Raw genomic sequence first — 20,080 nt, 5'->3', positions numbered from 1 at the left:
TGAAACTACATTTTCGAAATTTTTTAATATAAAATCCAAATTTCAATTTCAAATTTTTCGAAAAATTTTCACAGTATTTTCAAAATATTCTTCATATATTCCATTTTTAGTTATTCCACTACTATAAAATAAATAATATCAACATACATATCATCACTCTTGTATTCCATTATGGAAGTAAGTATGAATGGACAAGACAAGAGGACTCTGGGGTCATATGCTAACCCCACTACTGCTTCATATGGGAGTAGTATCTGTATACCCTCCATTGGAGTTAGTAGCTTTGAGCTGAATCCTCAGCTCAATATCATGGTGCAGCAAAACTGCCAGTATTCTGGTCTTCCACATGAAGAACCTACAGAGTTTCTGGCACAATTTCTACAATTTGCTGACACAGTACATGATAAAGAAGTGGATCAGGATGTCTACAGATTATTACTGTTTCCATTTGCTGTAAAAGATCAAGCTAAGAGGTGGTTAAATAACCAGCCTAAGAACAGCATAAAGACATGGAAGCAGCTGTCAGAAAAATTCCTGAATCACTATTTCCCTCCAAAAAGGATGACACAGCTAAGGCTAAGCATCCAAGGCTTCAAACAAGGAGATAATGAATCTCTTTATAATGCCTGGGAGAGATACAGAGAGATGCTAAGAAAATGCCCCTCTGAAATGTTTTCGGAATGGGTGCAATTAGACATCTTCTACTATGGGCTTACAGAAAAAGCTCAGATTTCTCTAGACCACTCAGCTGGTGGATCTATACATATGAGAAAAACAATTGAAGAAGCTCAAGAGCTTATTGATACAGTTGCCAGAAATCAGCATCTGTACCTAAGCAGTGAATCTTCTGTGAAAAAAGAAGCTAAAACAGTAACTGCTGAACTCAGTCCGGTAGATCAGGCTAATGAATTCAATCAGCAATTAGATTTTCTAACTCAGCAGCTAGCCGAATTCAAGGAAATATTACAGGAAACAAGAATGGCTAACAGGAACATGGAAGTACAATTAAAGCAGACAGAAAAGCAACTGTCAAAACAAATAACAGAAGAATGCCAAGCAGTTCAATTAAGAAGTGGGAAAACATTAAATACCTCACTTCAAAGCAGCAGGAAACCAAGAAATGAACAAGAGGATACTCAAAATCCCTCTGAGGACAATCAGAGCCCAGAGAGGAACAAAGCTGGCGCTGAACGCCCAGACCATGCACATTCCTGGCGTTCAACGCCAGAAACAAGCATGAATCCGGCGTTGAACGCCCAAAAAGGGCATGGTTCTGGCGTTCAAACGCCAGTAACAAACAAGGAAGTGGCGTCTAACGCCACTCCAGCTCCCACCACTGGCACTCAAATGCCAATGGGGAATCAGTCACATACAAGTGCTGACCTTTCTAAAAGGGCTTCCCAACCCACTACTGTAGGTGATAAACCTGCAGCAACTAAGGTTGAGGAATACAAAGCCAAAATGCCTTATCCTCAAAAACTCCGCCAAGCGGAACAAGATAAGCAATTTGCCCGCTTTGCAGACTACCTCAGGACTCTTGAAATAAAGATCCCGTTTGCAGAAGCACTTGAGCAAATACCTTCTTATGCTAAGTTTATGAAAGAAATCTTAAGTCATAAGAAGGATTGGAGGGAAACTGAAAAAGTCTACCTCACTGAAGAATGTAGTGCAGTCATTCTGAGAAGCTTACCTGAGAAGCTTAAAGATCCTGGGAGCTTTATGATACCATGCACATTAGAGGGTAATTGTACCAAGCAAGCTCTATGTGATCTTGGGGCAAGTATCAACTTAATACCTGCATCTACTATCAGAAAGCTTGGTTTAACTGAAGAAATTAAACCAACCAGGATATGTCTTCAACTTGCTGATGGCTCCATTAAATACCCATCAGGCGTGATTGAAGACATGATTGTCAAGGTTGGGCCATTCGCCTTTCCTACTGACTTTGTGGTGCTGGAAATGGAGGAGCACAAGAGTGCAACTCTCATTCTAGGAAGACCTTTCCTAGCAACTGGCCGAACCCTCATTGATGTCCAAAAAGGGGAAGTAACCTTGAGAGTCAATGAGGAGGAGTTCAAGTTGAATGTTGTCAAAGCAATGCAACATCCAGACACCCCAAATGACTGCATGAGTGTTGATATTATTGACTCTCTGGTAAGAGAGGCCAATATGGCTGAGAGTCTCGAATCAGAGCTAGAGGACATCTTTAAAGACGTTCAGCCTGATCTGGAGGAGTCAGAGAAAATAGTAGAACCTCTGAAAATCCCTCAGGAAGAGGAGAAACCTCCTAAACCCGAGCTCAAACCATTACCACCTTCCCTAAAATATGCATTCTTGGGAGAAGGTGATACCTTTCCTGTAATCATAAGCTCTACCTTAGAGCCACAGGAAGAGGAAGCACTAATTCAAGTGCTAAAGACACACAAGACAGCTCTTGGGTGGTCCATCAGTGATCTTAAGGGCATTAGCCCAGCCAGATGCATGCACAAGATCTTACTGGAGGATGACGCCAAGCCAGTGGTTCAACCACAAAGGCGGCTGAATCCAGCTATGAAAGAAGTGGTGCAGAAGGAGGTCACTAAATTACTAGAGGCTGGGATTATTTATCCTATTTCTGACAGCCCCTGGGTAAGCCCTGTCCAAGTTATCCCTAAGAAGGGAGGCATGACAGTGGTTCATAATGAAAAAAATGAACTGGTTCCTACAAGAACAGTTACAGGGTGGCGTATGTGTATTGATTATAGAAGACTCAATACAGCCACCAGAAAGGATCATTTTCCTTTACCATTCATAGACCAAATGCTAGAAAGACTAGCAGGTCATGAATACTACTGCTTCTTGGATGGATATTCAGGTTACAATCAAATTACAGTAGATCCCCAGGATCAGGAGAAAACGGCGTTCACATGCCCATCTGGAGTATTTGCATACAGAAGGATGCCATTTGGCCTGTGCAATGCACCTGCAACCTTTCAGAGGTGCATGCTCTCCATTTTCTCTGATATGGTGGAAAAATTTCTGGAAGTCTTCATGGATGACTTTTCAGTATTTGGAGACTCATTCAGCTCCTGCCTTAACCATTTAGCACTTGTTCTGAAAAGATGCCAAGAGACTAACCTGGTTTTAAACTGGGAAAAATGTTACTTTATGGTGACTGAAGGAATTGTCCTTGGGCACAAAATTTCGAACAAGGGAATAGAGGTGGATCAAGCTAAGGTAGAAGTAATTGAAAAATTACCACCACCTGCCAATGTTAAAGCAATCAGAAGCTTTCTGGGGCATGCAGGATTCTATAGGAGGTTTATAAAGGATTTTTCAAAAATCGCCAAACCTCTGAGCAACCTGCTAGCTGCTGACACGCCATTTATCTTTGATGAAGAGTGTCTGCAGGCATTTGAGACTCTGAAAGCTAAATTGGTTACAGCACCAATCATCTCTGCACCAGACTGGACTTTACCATTTGAGTTGATGTGTGATGCCAGTGACCATGCCATTGGTGCAGTGTTGGGACAAAGGCATGACAAGCTTCTGCACGTCATTTATTATGCTAGCCGTGTTCTAAATGACGCACAGAAGAACTACACAACCACAGAAAAAGAGCTACTTGCAGTGGTTTACGCCATTGACAAATTCAGATCCTATTTAGTAGGATCAAAAGTGATTGTGTACACTGATCATGCTGCTCTTAAATATCTACTCACAAAGCAGGATTCAAAACCTAGACTCATCAGATGGGTGTTGCTTCTGCAAGAGTTTGATATAGAAATAAGAGACAGAAAAGGGACAGAGAATCAAGTGGCAGATCACCTGTCCCGAATAGGACCAGTGGAAGGGGCGTCCCTCCCTCTCACTGAGATCTCTGAAACCTTTCCGGATGAGCAGTTGTTTGCCATCCAGGAAGTGCCATGGTTTGCAGACATTGTGAACTACAAGGCAGTGAGATTCATACCCAAAGAGTACAGTAGGGTGCAATCAAAGAAATTAATCACAGATGCAAAGTACTATCTTTGGGATGAACCATATCTCTTCAAGAGATGTGCAGACGGAGTAATCCGTAGATGTGTGCCTAAAGAAGAAGCACAGAAGATCCTTTGGCACTGCCATGGATCACAGTACGGAGGACATTTTGGATGTGAGCGAACAGCCACAAGAGTCCTCCAAAGTGGCTTCTACTGGCCCACTCTCTACAAAGATTCCCGAGCTTTTGTGCTCAATTGTGACAGTTGCCAAAGATCAGGCAACCTACCCCACAGTTATGCCATGCCTCAGCAAGGAATCTTGGAGATTGAGTTGTTTGATGTATGGGGCATTGACTTCATGGGACCTTTCCCACCATCATACTCAAACACTTATATTCTGGTGGCAGTGGATTATGTATCCAAATGGGTGGAGGCTATTGCAACACCCACAAATGACACTAAAACAGTGTTAAAATTCCTCCAGAAACACATCTTCAGCAGATTTGGTATCCCTAGAGTGTTAATTAGTGATGGGGGCACTCATTTCTGCAATAAACAGCTTTATGCTGCTCTGGTTCGTTATGGAGTTAGTCACCGGGTAGCTACTCCATATCACCCACAGACTAATGGGCAAGCTGAAGTCTCAAATAGAGAACTCAAAAGAATCCTGGAACGGACTGTAATTAACCGTAGAAAGGATTGGGCAAGGAGCTTGGATGATGCTTTGTGGGCATACAGAACAGCATTCAAGACCCCTATAGGGACCTCTCCATACCAGCTTGTGTATGGAAAGGCATGTCACTTGCCAGTGGAACTGGAACATAAGGCCTACTGGGCAACCAGATTCCTAAACCTTGATGCCAAATTAGCTGGAGAAAAACGATTGCTCCAGTTAAATGAGCTAGAGGAGTTTAGACTCAATGCTTTCGAGAATGCAAAAATTTACAAAGAGAAAGCAAAAAGATGGCATGATAAGAAATTGTCATCCAGAGTGTTTGAGCCGGGACAGAAAGTTCTGCTATTTAATTCAAGGCTCAAATTATTCCCCAGAAAATTAAAATCCCGGTGGAGAGGTCCATATGTCATTACAAGTGTATCCCCATATGGATACATAGAGCTTCAGGATAATGACTCTAACAAAAAGTTCATTGTTAATGGACAAAGAGTTAAACATTATCTTGAAGGTAATTTCGAGCAAGAATGCTCAAGACTGAGACTTAATTGAAGATCAGTGACAGTCCAGCTAATGACATTAAAGAAGCGCTTGCTGGGAGGCAACCCAGCCATTTACAAAGTTTATTTACTAATTAAATAAATTTTCTTTTCTTTACAGGTTTGAGTCCAAGTATCTTCAAGGGTGAAATAGCAATTGGTTGAAGTCACAGAGTTACAGGGAAATTTGGAAGCTCACTGGCGTGAAAAAGCCAGTAAGAAATACTTTGGGCGTTAAACGCCCAAAAGAAGCACCCACTGGGCGTTTAACGCCAGTAAGGGTAGCCATCTGGGCGTTAAACGCCAGAAAGGAGCATCTTCTGGGCGTTAAACGCCAGAAAGATGCACCTTCTGGGCGTTTAACGCCAGTCTGCTAGCATCCTGGGCGTTCAGAAAAACGCCCAGTGACGAAGGACTTTCTGGCGTTCAACGCCAGAAAGAAGCACCAGTTGGGCGTTGAACGCCCAGGAGAAGCAACATGTGGGCGTTAAACGCCCAAAACATGCACCATGTGGGCGTTCAACGCCAGGATGATGGGAGGAGGTACAATTCGTTTTTTTTTATAATTTTTCAAAATTTTTATGTTTCAATTCATGATTTCTTGCATAAACATATTTTAAATTATCATCCCTCAATCCAAATTAGTGTTCTAAAAATCCTAATTTCTAAAATCCCTTTTTCAAAAATATCAAATGTATCTTAATTTATAAAAACAAATGGTTTTCCAATCCAATCCAACTCTTTTAAAATTTGTTTTCAAAACTCAATTTTCTTTGTAAAATCTTTTTCAAAATTTAAAATTTCAGATTTATCTTTTAAAATTATTATTCATATCTTTCTCTTTTAAAATTATATCTTTTTCTTATCATATCCTTTAAAATCATATCTTCTATCTTATCTATTTCTTATTTTTCGAAAATTTCCCACCCCCTCCCTATATCTTGTATTCGGCGCCTTCCTCATCCTCACCATTCCACAATTGCTCTCCTCCTATCCCTCTTCTTTCTTCTCTATTGCTTGAGGACAAGCAAAGCTCTAAGTTTGGTGTGGTTATCCGTGATCATTAAATTCATGGCCCCTAGAGGAAAGCAACCCACCCCAAGGGGCAAGAAAGAGAATACTCCAAAGCCACTTTGGAATCAAGGGAAGTTCTTAACTAAAGAACATTCAGACCATTACTACAAGATAATGAGTCACAGATCAGTGATCCCGGAAGTCAGATTTGATCTGAAAGAAGATGAATATCCGGAGATCCAAGAGCAAATTCGAAACAGAAATTGGGAAATTCTGGCCAATCCTGAAACGAAAGTGGGGAAGAACATGGTTCAGGAATTTTATGCTAATCTATGGCAGACAGAAAGGCAAAGAATCATTGGAGCTGCTCTCTTTGACCATAAGACCTTAGTCAGAGGAAAAATCATTCATACCAATTCTGACAAGATCAGGGAGATATTCAAGATTCCTCAACTGAAAGATGACCCAGAATCCTTTAATAGGAGAATGATGAGGGTCAATAAAGGGTTGGACAAGATCCTGGAGGATATATGCATCCCTGGAGTCAAGTGGACTACCAGCACGACTGGCATCCCAGTTCAACTAAAAAGGGAAGATCTGAAACCAGTAGCCAGAGGCTGGCTGGATTTCATTGGGCGTTCCATATTACCCACCAGCAACCGTTCTGAAGTTACCATCAAAAGAGCTGTCATGATTCACTGCATCATGCTGGGAAAAGAAGTAGAAGTCCATCAGCTGATCTCATGTGAGCTATATAAAATAGCAAACAGGAATTCTAAGGACGCCAGATTGGCTTATCCAAGCTTAATTTCTATGCTTTGCAAAGATGCTGGAGTAAAGATGGGAATAACTGAATATATCCTAATTGAAAAGCCCATTACTGGAATATCAATGGTCAGACAACAGCAACAAGATGATTCAACCAAGAGAAGAGCACCAGAAGCCCTCCCAGAACTGCCCCAATTCGAATACTGGGAACATCTTGAGGCTTCTATTTCCAGATTGCAAGAAGCTATGGATCAAATAAAGGAAGAACAGAATAATCAAAGTAGCATGATTTGCAAACTGCTCAAGGAACAGGAGGAGCAAGGGCGTGATCTAAGGGAGCTGAAGCGCCAAAAATTAATCCTTGAACAACACCCCACAGATTAGAGGAACAATTACTCCTCAAAACAACAGGTTGCTGAGTTCCAATTTTTCTGCTTTAACTTAGTGATAATGTTTTTATTTTAGAAAGTTCACCTTAGGAGATATATAGTAGTAGTAGTGATTAGTATGTCTATTTTGATTTTATTTCCAATTAAGCTATAATTTATTTTTCTCATCATCATCAGGCATGAATAAAATAGTAGATTTTTTTTAGAATAAAGAAGTAATCTATATTTTTCGAGTTCTTAATAATAAAATTTATAATTAATTATATGTGGTGGCAATACTTTTTGTTCTCTGAATGAATGCTTGAACAGTGCATAATATGTACTTTGAATTTGATGAATATTGGCTCCTGAAAGGATGAGGAACACGAAAAATATTATTGATGATCTGAAAAATCATGAAATTGATTCTTGAAGCAAGAAAAAGCAGTCAAAAAAAAAAGAAAAAAGCCATAAGCACTAGCCAAGAGTAAAAAAGGGGATCCAATGCTTTGAGCATCAATGGATAGGAGGGCCCAAGGAAATAAAATCCAGGCCTAAGCGGCTAAACCAAGCTGTCCCTAACCATATGCTTGTGGCATGCAGGTCCAAGTTACAAACTTGAGACTGAGTGGTTAAAGTCGTGATCCAAATCAAACAGAGTGTGCTTAAGAGCTCTGGATACCTCTGACTGGGGACTTTAGCAAAGCTAAGTCACAATCTGAAAAGGTTCACCTAGTCATGTGTCTGTGGCATTTATGTATCTGGTGGTAATACTGGAAAACAAAGTGCTTAGGGCCACGGCCAAGACTCATAAAATAACTGTGTTCAAGAATCAACATACTACACTAGGAGAGTCAATAATACTATCTGAATTCTGAGTTCCTAAGGATGCCAATCATTCTAAAAATTTAAAGATACAGGGGGATGCCAAAACTGTTCAGAAACAAAAAGCTACAAGCCCCGCTCATCTAATAAGAATATGAGCTTCATTTAAAACTCTAAAATATTATTACTTCTTAATTTCTGTTAGAACCTATTTTATTCATCTAGTTGCTTGAGGACAAGCAACAGTTTAAGTTTGGTGTTGTGATGAGCGGATATTTTATACGCTTTTTGGGGGTAATTTCATGTAGATTTTAGCATGTTTTAGTTAGTTTTTAGGAGAATATTGTTAGTTTTTAGGCAAAAATCATATTTCTGGACTTTACTATGAGTTTTTATGTTTTTCTGTGATTCCAGGAATTTTCTGGCAGGAATTGAGGGAGCTGAGCAAAAATCTGACTTAGGCTGAAAAAGGACTGCTGATGCTGTTGGATCCTGACCTCCCTACACTCGAAATGGATTTTCTGGAGCTACAGGAGTCCAATTGGCGCGCTCTCAACGGCGTTGGAAAGTAGATATCCAGGGCTTTCCAGCAATATATAATAGTCCATACTTTGCGCAAGGATAGATGACGTAACTTGGCGTTGAACGCCAAGTTCATGCTGCTGTCTGGAGTTAAACGCCAGAAAAACGTCATGATCCGGAGTTGAACGCCCAAAACACGTCATAACCTGGAGTTTAACGCCAAGAAAGGCCTCTACTCGTGGATAGCTTTAATCTCAGCCCCAGCACACACCAAGTGGGCCCCAGAAGTGGATTTCTGCACCAATTATCTTAGTTTATTCATTTTCTGTAAACCTAGGTTACTAGTTTACTATTTAAACAACTTTTACAGACATTTCTTGTACCGGATGACATTTTCAGATCTGAGTTACATACTTTGTGACGGCATGAGTCTCTAAACTCCATTGTTGGGGGTGAGGAGCTCTGCGGCGTCTCGATGATTTAATACAATTCCTTTGTTTTCCATTCAAACACGCTTGTTCTTATCTAAGATGTTTATTCGCGCTTAATTGTGAAGAAGGTGATGATCCGTGACACTCATCACCTTCCTCAATCCATGAACGTGTGCCTGACAACCACCTCCGTTCTACATCAGATTGAATGAATATCTCTTAGATTCCTTAATCAGAATCTTCGTGGTATAAGCCGGATTGATGGCGGCATTCATGAGAATCCGGAAAGTCTAAACCTTGTCTGGGGTATTCCGAGTAGGATTCCGGGATTGAATGACTGTGACGTGCTTCAAACTCCTGAGGGCTGGGCGTTAGTGACAGACGCAAAAGAATCAATGGATTCTATTCCAACCTGATTGAGAACCGACAGATGATTAGCCGTGCTGTGACAGAGCATAGGAACGTTTTCACTGAGAGGATGGGAAGTAGCCATTGACAACGGTGACACCCTACATAGAGCTTGCCATGGAAGGAGCCTTGCGTGTGTTGAAGGATTTCAAGGAAGAGTTGAAGTCAAAGGACAAAGCATCTCCAAAACTCCAACATATTTCTCATTACTGCACAACAAGTAACACTGTTATTCTCTTTTATTTTTATAATCAAATCTGGTAATTTCACTTTTAATCCTATTGGCCTCCTGACTAAGATTAATAAAATAAACATTGATTGCTTCAAGCCAATAATCTCCGTGGGATCGACCCTTACTCACGTAAGGTATTACTTGGACGACCCAGTGCACTTGCTGGTTAGTTGTGCGAATCACAAATTCGTGCACCAACTTGCTTGTTAGTGGTACGAGTTGTGAAAAGTGTGATTTACAATTTCGTGCACCAAAATGCTTATGGAGATGGAGGTATGGAGGAATGGCAGTATGGGACTTATATTTGAGATTAAGTTAAGTTAGGCTTAGATACTCTTAGATAACCACCTTCTATGGCTTCTGTTTAATACTTTAAGCTCTATAATCTGAGTGTCGGCATTCTAGAATTGCCTTTGACATTCCCAAGACTTTATATATTATGTGTGTGGCACCTTTACCATACTGAGAACCTCTGGTTCTCATTCCATACTATGTTGTTGTTTTACAGATGCAGGTCGAGAGGCATCTCGTTAGGCGTCTGGACACTTGAAGCGAAGTGGTTACTGGGTTATTTTGTTGTACAGTGATATATATATATATATATATATATATATATATATATATATATATATATATATATATATGTGTGTACTTAGCTTTCTCTTCGCATAACTTATTCTTTTTTATCCTCTTAGAGGTTCATGGAGAGACAGGATTTTGTTTATGTACATTTGGGTTTTGGATATGTATATATATATGTATAAATATTCTCCAGCCAGTCTTGACTTCGCGGGCTGAGTCAGGAGCTCGTAATTTTGTATCTTTGCCACTCTATTCCTACTTTTATTATCGTATATTTGATAGTTATAGTTTTTCTTCACACGCAAGTTATTCCGTTTCCGGAACGTTGCTCTTTTTATTTCGCGATTTTGTTTTACCCATTTTTTTCAAGACTCCTAGTTTATTATATTCTTTCTGTTATTATATGTATGTTTTTTAATTTTAGAAGTCGTAGCACCTAGCCACCTCTATTTTACATCCTAGGTGTAAAGCCCTGTGTGGTAGGGTGTTACATCACCAAAATCCATTTTTCACATTTTTAAACTTATTTACTCCTACATTGTTATCGATCAAAATTCTCTTAATACTTGAATAACAGAAAAAATATAATACAAGATCTAATAATAATACTTATTAGTTAAAGTACAACATAAAATAACCCAATATACCAATGAGATATAGCTTAAATAGTATAGTCTCTCCATCCTCACCTAGAGGTCTCGAGTCTGAGTCTCACTCCTAACTTTGGAGAAAAAATATAAAATAACCCAATATAACTTTTAACATCCCACTAAAATTCATAAAATAGCAAGCTAAATACAACACACTTAAACTGAAAATTCATAAACTAACACACTGGATCAGCACACTAAAACACCAACTCTAATTGAGGCCTTCAAATTTTAGCAACCATTCATTCCTATTAAAAAATAGCAAGTGAGACATGTTAGAATAAATTGAAAGAAGCAATGTAAATTATTATATGCCTACAATAGCACTTGTAAATACCTAAGATGGTTTTATTGCTATTCCAAACAATCTTATAGAATTTTATTACTATTATTTTCATAAAATTTTAACATATTAACAGAAAATTATTCCAATTTCTAACTATTATTTTCTCACATTTTCAAACTATTAACAGAAAATAATTATTTACATTACAAAAAAACTTACCTGAAGACAAGGGCACAAGGCACGACAGTGATGAAAGAGGCGACAAACGACAATAAGGAGAAGACGACGACACGAGACAATGAAGGAGATGATGGAAGAGACAACGAACATTACGATAGAGGAGACGACGTATGTGATGATGAAGGCGACGACGACCCGAGAGAAGAAGAAGGGCGATTGGCAAGGGCGAGTCTGGGTGGGTCGTCGATGGGAGAGCCAGAGAGGAGAGCAGGAGTAGCAACTGGTGAGGCCGCGAGGGTGAGTCTACATCATGGACTCGTGGGTGAGCCAGGGAAGAGAGCAGCGCCGTTTACATTTAGGGATTTAAGGGACTAAATCCCCATAGTGGTCCCTCAGATTCACGACTTTTACCATTTTATTCCCTCATATTCAAAATTCATTATACTGGTCCTCGTGATCCAATTCTAGGCACCACATTGGTCCCTAAACGCTTTACGTTGAATCAACGAATGAAATGCTGAGCTAGCTCTGACTTGTCACGCTAGACACATGGCTAAATAGTGTCTTTTTGTTTTAGCTCTTAAACAAGGCAAACAAATGTCGTTTTGGAGAGTGAAGGGAGATATAATGATTTGTATATCATATAAACTCTTCTTCCTTTTCTCGTTTTTGCCTTGTTTAAATGCCAAAACGAAACAACGTTGTTTAGCCATATATCCAGCATGGCAAGTCAGACCCAATTCAGTACTTAATTTGCTAATTCGGTATTAGAAAAGGTCCAGAGACTAATATGGTGCCCAAAACTGAATCTCGGAGACCAATATAGGTAATTTTAAATTTGATGGACTAAAATGGTGAAAATTGTGAATATGAGGGATCACTTTGAAAATTTTGTCGGGTTACGAGGAATTTCATCTTTCCAGTTTTAGGTATTTATATTATTGAATTATATATTTATTTATTTAATTGTATTGATCTGCAGATATAAATGCAGCATCTGCTATCTGATCTTATTAGAGTGCAGATCGGATCATATTCGTAAAATATGGATCGAATTTGGATAATTACCGTAAATTTGCAGATCTTATCCAATTCATATGCAGTTCTAATAAAGTGTGTGTTGTTGAAAGTAAACCGATCATATTTCACCGAGGCACGTCAGTGTGACCTAATAATAATAAGAGTTTAATTGGATTTTAGTCAATACACGCATCACCGTCCATCTTATGGAAAAATAAAGGCCATCTTAATCACCCTAACTACTTTGTTACATTGCATCCTTAATTAATTATTAGACAAAGAAACTGCCAAATCTGCCATCAAGATCTTTGCCAATTTGCCAGCGCCATTCTATCAATCATTTAATTTCCAATCTATGCGATCATCATATAATTCACACATGTTGTAAGATGCTAACCTTAGTAAATAGATCAATATAGAAAGAGTTAACAAAAATGTTTAATGAAATGTATAATCAATGAAATTCAACAAAAGGAAAAGCCATCTAGTTTACTAAAAATGACAAAATGAAGAAATCATGTGGACCTCAAAATCTTTTTAAGTCAGAAACATGTGATTTTTTCATGTGCAGATAAAGTAATAGACTTATAAGTAATAACTAATGAAACGTCTTTTCCATATGAATAACAAAGATACTAGAAATATAAACAATGCCAATTATTAGAAGTGTCAAAGATTTAAATGGTTCAGAGATGGATCTTCTGCCAAGAGATGCAAAACAACATGCAGTTTTATTGAATAATGTGTGATGTTCACAAGGATTATGAATCTCAAACAAGGTTCTAATGGATTTGAGAGTGTTCCTAGCTAATCAAATAATTTCCTGGAGAAGGGGTAATAATCTCATTACACAATTTGATTAGTTGTATTTTTTAAATATTTCCTGACAAAAGGTGTTTAATCAATTCTAAATCCAACTAATTGCTGGCACAGATATCATATGATCTATGGTCCAGAAGCACCAATTTATTTGGATTTCATAAAATAAAACCAAATCTAAAGTCTAGAGCATTTTCACGAATATAATTTTTAAATTAAAAATGCAAATTTAAAAGAGATGAGTATTCACCCTTTTAATTTTGCTCTTATTCGTAGTTTATTTTGTTTTTACGGTTTAAGTAAAATGTGAAAATAAAAAAGTAAAAAATATTGTTTTTATTGTTTTCTTTTTTTCCCCTGCAAAATCCTTGTTTTCTCAAAAGGGTATTTTGGCACAAGTAAAACAATCAAGAGACACAACCACCATATGTTGATTAAAAAGCCAAAAATTGGAAAGTAAAACAAAGATCATTGCTATTGATGAACACCAAATAGATAATAAGATCGAAAATGGGAAGCAATGCTTGTTTTATGCAAAAAGAATGCAACGATTTCTTTTCATCTTGATCTTGGACAATTTCAGAGCTCCATGATACAATAATAAATATTTGTTAAGTGAAGTGAGTGATCATTAAGACCAAAAGCAACCTCTTAAAACATTTTAGCTAAATCTTTTTTGTTCTTTTAATCAAGACATGGTTAAAGAATGTCCACTTCCAGAGTCAGACAAAATCCTCTCAATTTCTAATTTCCTGGAAAGTGGTTAACCGTATTTAACAATTCACTTGATTTCTTTATACCGTACTTCCGTAACAGTAAACACAGCAAAATATAAAGATCCATCCTATTTATCAAGTATCAACTACAACAGAAGGGACATTCATTAATTACGAAAACATATGCGCGAACACCTAAAAACTCAAACCCGGGCAAATAATATCCACAGCTGATATTATTGGACAAAACGTGCTTACAAAAATTATGATCCATAACAATGGCTTGGATCATGATTCATGAAGAACATCCTACCAATATAATAATTAATACTACTGCTGCTACTACTAGTACTACCTGACTAATAATAAGCATCTGCCAACAACCAGAAATCCTCTCGTGACTGTAAAATACTTATTTACAGCTTTAATCTTTGAAGACAACCAAAAGGGAGGAAGGAAGAGCAATTACATGGCTTCTGGCTAGCTATTAGAGCCTAAGCACATCAACATGTATTTACATCTAAAGAGAAGCCACGTTTACTCTCTTTCCTCTGTAAAACTGAACAACAGATGTACAAAAGCAACTGGATACTTCATGTTCTTCGCAACTGCCGCTGCTGATTAGTATCGCTTTTTCGTTTCCTCACCATGAACCATTTTAGGACGTTGGTTACCTTTCTCCATCTCCTCTGAGCTTTACCGATGGCAACGGATGAGCGCGTCAGCATGAAGCTATCCACAGCGCTCTGCAAATCTTGATCGGTATCGAAAAAACGCAGATGATCTTCGTCTCCAAATGCATGGGCCATTGGATCTGGGTCGCAGATCAGAGTGCTGGCAACCTGGTGGACCGGAAAACCAAGACTAGTAGGATCATATCTTAAGCCCATGCTGTCGAAGTTCGGCAAGCAGAAGTCATCCAAGGCACTGGTGCCTCCAACAGAATAAATGGATGACATGATATCCGGAGAAGAGGCACTTGCTGGTGTGTAAGTGGGACCTTCAGTCTTTTGAGGAGCCAAAAGTTTGTTGGCACTGGATCCCTCGGTATTTGGTGAGCTCTCGGAGTAAAGAACATTGGTTAGATGTGAAGAACCCTCCAAAAGAGATGCTTCATCTTCGTAAGAGGAAATTTTTTCGCCTTGTTTAATTGCGGAAATGACCAATTCTTGAGCATCAGCCTGATAATGAAATGCATCTAAAGTAAGTATTATAAAGAAACGAAAAAGGAAAGGGGAGAGAATAAAGGAAGTAAAGAAGTTAGCAGAGGAGAATGCCTTTTCAGTTTCCGACAACTTATGTACCGGGACATACTCACACTCAGAGAGTAGTCCCGTGACTTGTCCCACAGCATTGAAGACCACACCAGCTTTCTGTTGAGAGGGGGGAGGGAAGTAAACATGCCTCGTGGTATCAATTGTACAAGTTCGAGCATGCTCCACAGTTATTTCCCACATCTTTGCAGACATTCCAGTGCCCAGTATCTGCACATTCCAAGCAATGAATTTATTCAGTTTCCTAAATAAACCAAGTACATAAAGTATTGCCAGAAATGATGAAAATGCTCATTAATTCAGAACAATGGATGACCGAAGATGTGATGTAAAGTTATTAAGATCAGATGTCTTTGACAATGTTTTTTTCCCATTTAGTGCAAATATGCCAGTAACAAGCATGGGACATCCTCGTCACCATGGTGGTGTAATGGTGTCTAACATAATAAAATAGATGCATACCAAAAAAAAAGCCATGGACGTTTTTTTTCCCCTCAAATCCTTTAAATGAAAAAAATAAAATAAATAAAAATCAAACACGAACAAATGTAGAAGAAGCTCAACAACACACGGGTAAGGTTCATTGACTAGAAGTTGCAGAAAATGTATATATAAAGAGAGATTAAAATACTGCTCGAGTAATTCTTACACTGCGTAGCTTTGCAGGATCCAGATTCAGAAGTGTAAGAAAATCTTTCACGCTGTAGATCTTTTCCCGACTCAGACGTTTGTGGAAAGCTCCATCCTTGCCTATCTTCTCCAGTCTCCAAACTTCATCAAACAGATTAGGAGGGTGGTGTTTCTTGTACACTGCATGGGAAAATAATAAATTTACAGATACATGATAGAAAGTTCATTCATTTATACCATCACTTATTGATATAGGTGAGCAAGTCCAAGACTAGTAAGCATCCTTAAGTTTAAAACTATATTTTCCAGTTAACGAGGTTTAGATAATCAAATCCAACATTTCAAATAAATAACAACTATATTGTTGCTTTTCATTTATTTGTTTATTAGACACTCCTGGTCCAAATATGTCTGTCGAAAACCCGACCTCATAGCATCTATTAAGTAGAACTAGGTTATATAGAGAAACTCACATTCTCCTCGGTGATCCCTAACAATGAATGACTCTGTCTTTGCTTCTCTTATTCTAACGCCATCAAAGTTGTCCACAACTTTTGCACCAAGCCTAAACCTACGGCTCCTTGTCCAGCTTGAGTTATCTGTAAATGAAATTTCACCAACCATACCAGTCCCATCTTTAAGATATACAGCTACATCTCCAGTAAGGAGGGGTTTTTTTCCTTCTCTCTCCCTCACAATGTTGCTCTTAAACTCTTCAGGCATCCAAATTTCACTTTCATCTTCAAAATCACCCTCAAGGACCACAATTTCCACCTTAGCTAAGGATTCAGGTCCTGAACTAACAACTTTCCCTGTCGACACATCAACTAATACTACTCTTAAGTTGGAGCCATCCTCTCCTTCAATCCGAGCTCCAGTAAACACTGGAAGAGAAATATTGTTTTCAAACTGCAGCTGCAAGCTTCTCAATTCAGAAGTATGCATCTCCTTTCCACCAGTCCTAAAAAGAAACAAAAAGACGGATGAGAAACAGCTAGCATTAAGCTAGACAACTTTGCTTCATAAGCAGCCAACAGTTCCAAGAACTGAAATATAAATTGTAAACAGAAGACTATTTCTTACTGTTTCAGGCTGGTTAAATGCTTCCTCAAGGCCAATTCTACTTCCTCCTTAACCTGAAAAGATGTAACATATATGATTTGCATCTGACATCAACTATCAGCAAGACAGGAAAAAACATATCTGCAGCACTACTTAACTCCATACCCATACCGAACATAATAAATTAACAACGCATCCCCTCATTGGTTCCTTTATCACATTATCAGAAGATTACAAGAGGCAAAACTAACCTAAAATCTCTAGTATTATTCATGTACTCAGCATGTGTGCCTTCCATAAATTAGAAATTAAGAACAGAGTTTGTATTTCTATTTGGCAAAATACTTCTCTTGGTCAAATTGATGCAGTAGTTGTCTTAGTTGGAGCCCAACAAACATGGTGAGTGTCTTAGGGGACCAATAATGAGCTAACTGAACCAAGAAGACCTTCAAGTTTTTTGTTTCTCTTTGTTTTTCCTTATTTTTCAGTGTAACTATAGACAAATTGCATGAGGTAGTAGACTAGCAGTGTGCCACATTTTTATCATTACATGCTTGAAACCAACACGGAAGTAGTATCTGCGGCTGGACGGGAAAGGGTACATATCCATGGTTGTTTTTTTCTAAGGCATAAAGGGTTAATCAAATGAAGGATGCCATTGCCCAGAAAACAGAAGGAAATACTAAAAGCAAAATGACCACATACCCATGAATACGAAACAGCCGGACAAACATAGAAAACGGATTGAATACCAAAAAACAAATGTAACAGTTACCATATAGATATCAGTGAAACAGGAGAAAAAGAGTTCATACCACTCGACGAATCAAGGGCTCTAAAATCGGCTCCAGCAAATGCTTGACTGACTGTATCCTCATCAACTCGCACACCACACTGAACATCATCCATTCACAATAATAACGAAGTTAAAAAATGTCAAAAACCAAACTCAGCAGTTCTGCTAATCAAATCAAATGCTCTCTATATGCATAGGGAAATCTAACAGAATAACCAGCAGCCTGAAAAACAATTGGCATTGGCCCTCTCTAAGATGAAATTACACCTACTTATTTCATGCATTAGAACAATTCAACTCCCCTAAACACATAGCAAATTTGATCGGGCTCATTCACTCATTATTTGCATTGGAGTCATAATCCTATATAATTCAATCGCCGCAATGCGCATTCATTTGGCAATTCAATTCCCCTCCCTATACTACCATATCCAACCGTAACAAACAAAAAACCTAAAAGTAAAAAACGAAGAGCAGTACTTGGCAAAGGGTGGATGCCTCGGCCGCTTATCGTCGGGAGTCGAAGTGTCAGATTTGTGCTTAGCATCTTCGGGGCGCCGCTTGAGCGACATGGCGACGGCGGTGGAACAGCTAGGAAACGGCGGCAGAGGCGAGGTGGTGGTGTTTCATAAACGGCGGCAAAATAGAAAAGATGCGGAGAGAGAGAAAGAGAGGAAGTATTTATAAGCAGCAGAGAGCAATAAAAAGATGCAGCAATTAAGGTAAACGACAAGAGAAAGGAAAAGCCGGGTAGAGTCCAAGAGAGGGCGGGTGGAATGAAAAGAAAAGTGGTACTTGTTTAGAGGGTGAAGGTTGGTGTGGGATGTTTCTTTCTAACCCATTATCTCAATTTGTTTGCGTCTGGGATGTTTCTCTCTTCCTCCTCTGCTTAACCCTTTGCATTCACGCAATAATAACAATAACAACAAACTATTAGATACAGGGCTGCCTTGCTCACAGCAGAGGTGCTGAGGAAGGAGGAAGAGGAGAGCAAGTGTGGGGTCCACTCAAACCGCGTATTGCGACCAGGTAAAACTATCAAGTGGACCCCGCCAAACCCACCCCAATCCTCTTCCTTTCTTTCTTCTTTTCAACTTTCAACGCCCTCATCTCTATCTATCTTAGCGCGGATCAACCATGAACCAAGGCCACGAGGTTCATAAATTGAGATTAATATTCTCATTATCCTCAACATTTTTGAAATGCCCCGAATTGGGACGCTTTGGTTATTTATACAGGAGATAGGGGTAGATACAATTTATTGAGCTAAATTCCTTATGTTGTCTAGCTCTAGCGGTAAGTTCACCACTTAGTCGGGGTTGGAGATTTGAATATTGTCTATGATTATAAAATTTTTAAAATAAAATTTAAATCTATACTAAATTAAACCTTAATTTGTCGAATTAAAAAATAAGATTCGAAAAAAGATGTGGCATAGTAAAAAAAATAATCTTTTTTGTTAAAAAATTAATGTATCATTTTCCATATACAAATTATTTATATTCATACAAGTACATTTTTTTTATGCTATTACTGTATGTTCTTCTTCTTCCATCAAACAATCCAAAAGATCAAATCTCACTCACTTTACTCTTTGTAACTCTTACTCAATCTATTAACTACTCCTGCAAGGCTGTAACACCTGATTCTTGATTCCTAAAAATTTTGTTATTCTTTTTCAACTAAGTGCTCCAGAAGATAACAATGAAACCAAACTCACTAATATTTTATTAATTTAACTGTACGATTGATCCCTTGAACCACGTAAACTTACGGTCATTCATCTCTATATCCACCAGTTCGATAATGCTGTTAACACACTAGCGCCTTTTCTTTCTTCCAACTGCACAACCTCATTGAAGACACCCATGTAGCAAAAAGGAACCTGACATATTTTCGATAAAAATCTCAACTCTTCCCACACAGCAAGCTTCTTTTCCGTTGTATGCGCACCATACACCAAGCAACCAGCACAAATAAAAATTATTGTTTGTCAATTCTCCTTCTATACACAACCATCTCTCCCCTTTGTAACAATTACTCAACCTAAACATCATAATATCCCACATTATTAATAAAGCTCCAAAAGCACCTTCCGATCCCACAAATTCCAAACTCACCGCATCATTACCCCAACATTGCACTACATCAAACTTAGAAATCACCTCCTTCTTTGTCTCTATCAATCCTAACATATTCACATTATTTTACGCTTAAATTTTTTACCATTTTTCACTTTCTACCACCCCCTAAATCCCTCATATTTCACGAACTAAAATCATTTAAAAACTCTATTACACACCTTATTTCGGTTTTTGGGGCGGCA

The 20,080-nt window shown here is 38.5% G+C and overlaps 1 protein-coding gene across 1 annotated transcript; it reads right to left on the bottom strand.

Moving 5' to 3' along the window:
• Nucleotides 1–14,204: 14,204 nt before the first annotated feature.
• On the bottom strand, nucleotides 14,205–18,960 carry LOC130941052 (calmodulin-binding protein 60 A). The gene is made up of 7 exons (XM_057869418.1): nucleotides 18,235–18,960; nucleotides 17,774–17,852; nucleotides 16,980–17,032; nucleotides 16,370–16,857; nucleotides 15,916–16,076; nucleotides 15,270–15,476; nucleotides 14,205–15,173 (listed from the first exon to the last, which is right to left on the bottom strand). The coding sequence occupies exons 1-7, from the start codon at nucleotides 18,324–18,326 to the stop codon at nucleotides 14,586–14,588; spliced, it is 1,668 nt and encodes a 555-aa protein (XP_057725401.1). The 5' UTR covers nucleotides 18,327–18,960; the 3' UTR covers nucleotides 14,205–14,585.
• Nucleotides 18,961–20,080: the final 1,120 nt, after the last annotated feature.

This window comes from Arachis stenosperma, chromosome 7, assembly GCF_014773155.1.
Source record: "Arachis stenosperma cultivar V10309 chromosome 7, arast.V10309.gnm1.PFL2, whole genome shotgun sequence".
Classification (NCBI taxonomy): Eukaryota; Viridiplantae; Streptophyta; class Magnoliopsida; order Fabales; family Fabaceae; genus Arachis; species Arachis stenosperma.
The sequence above is the reverse complement of the archived record's forward strand: the minus strand, read 5'-3'. Positions and strand labels throughout refer to the sequence as shown.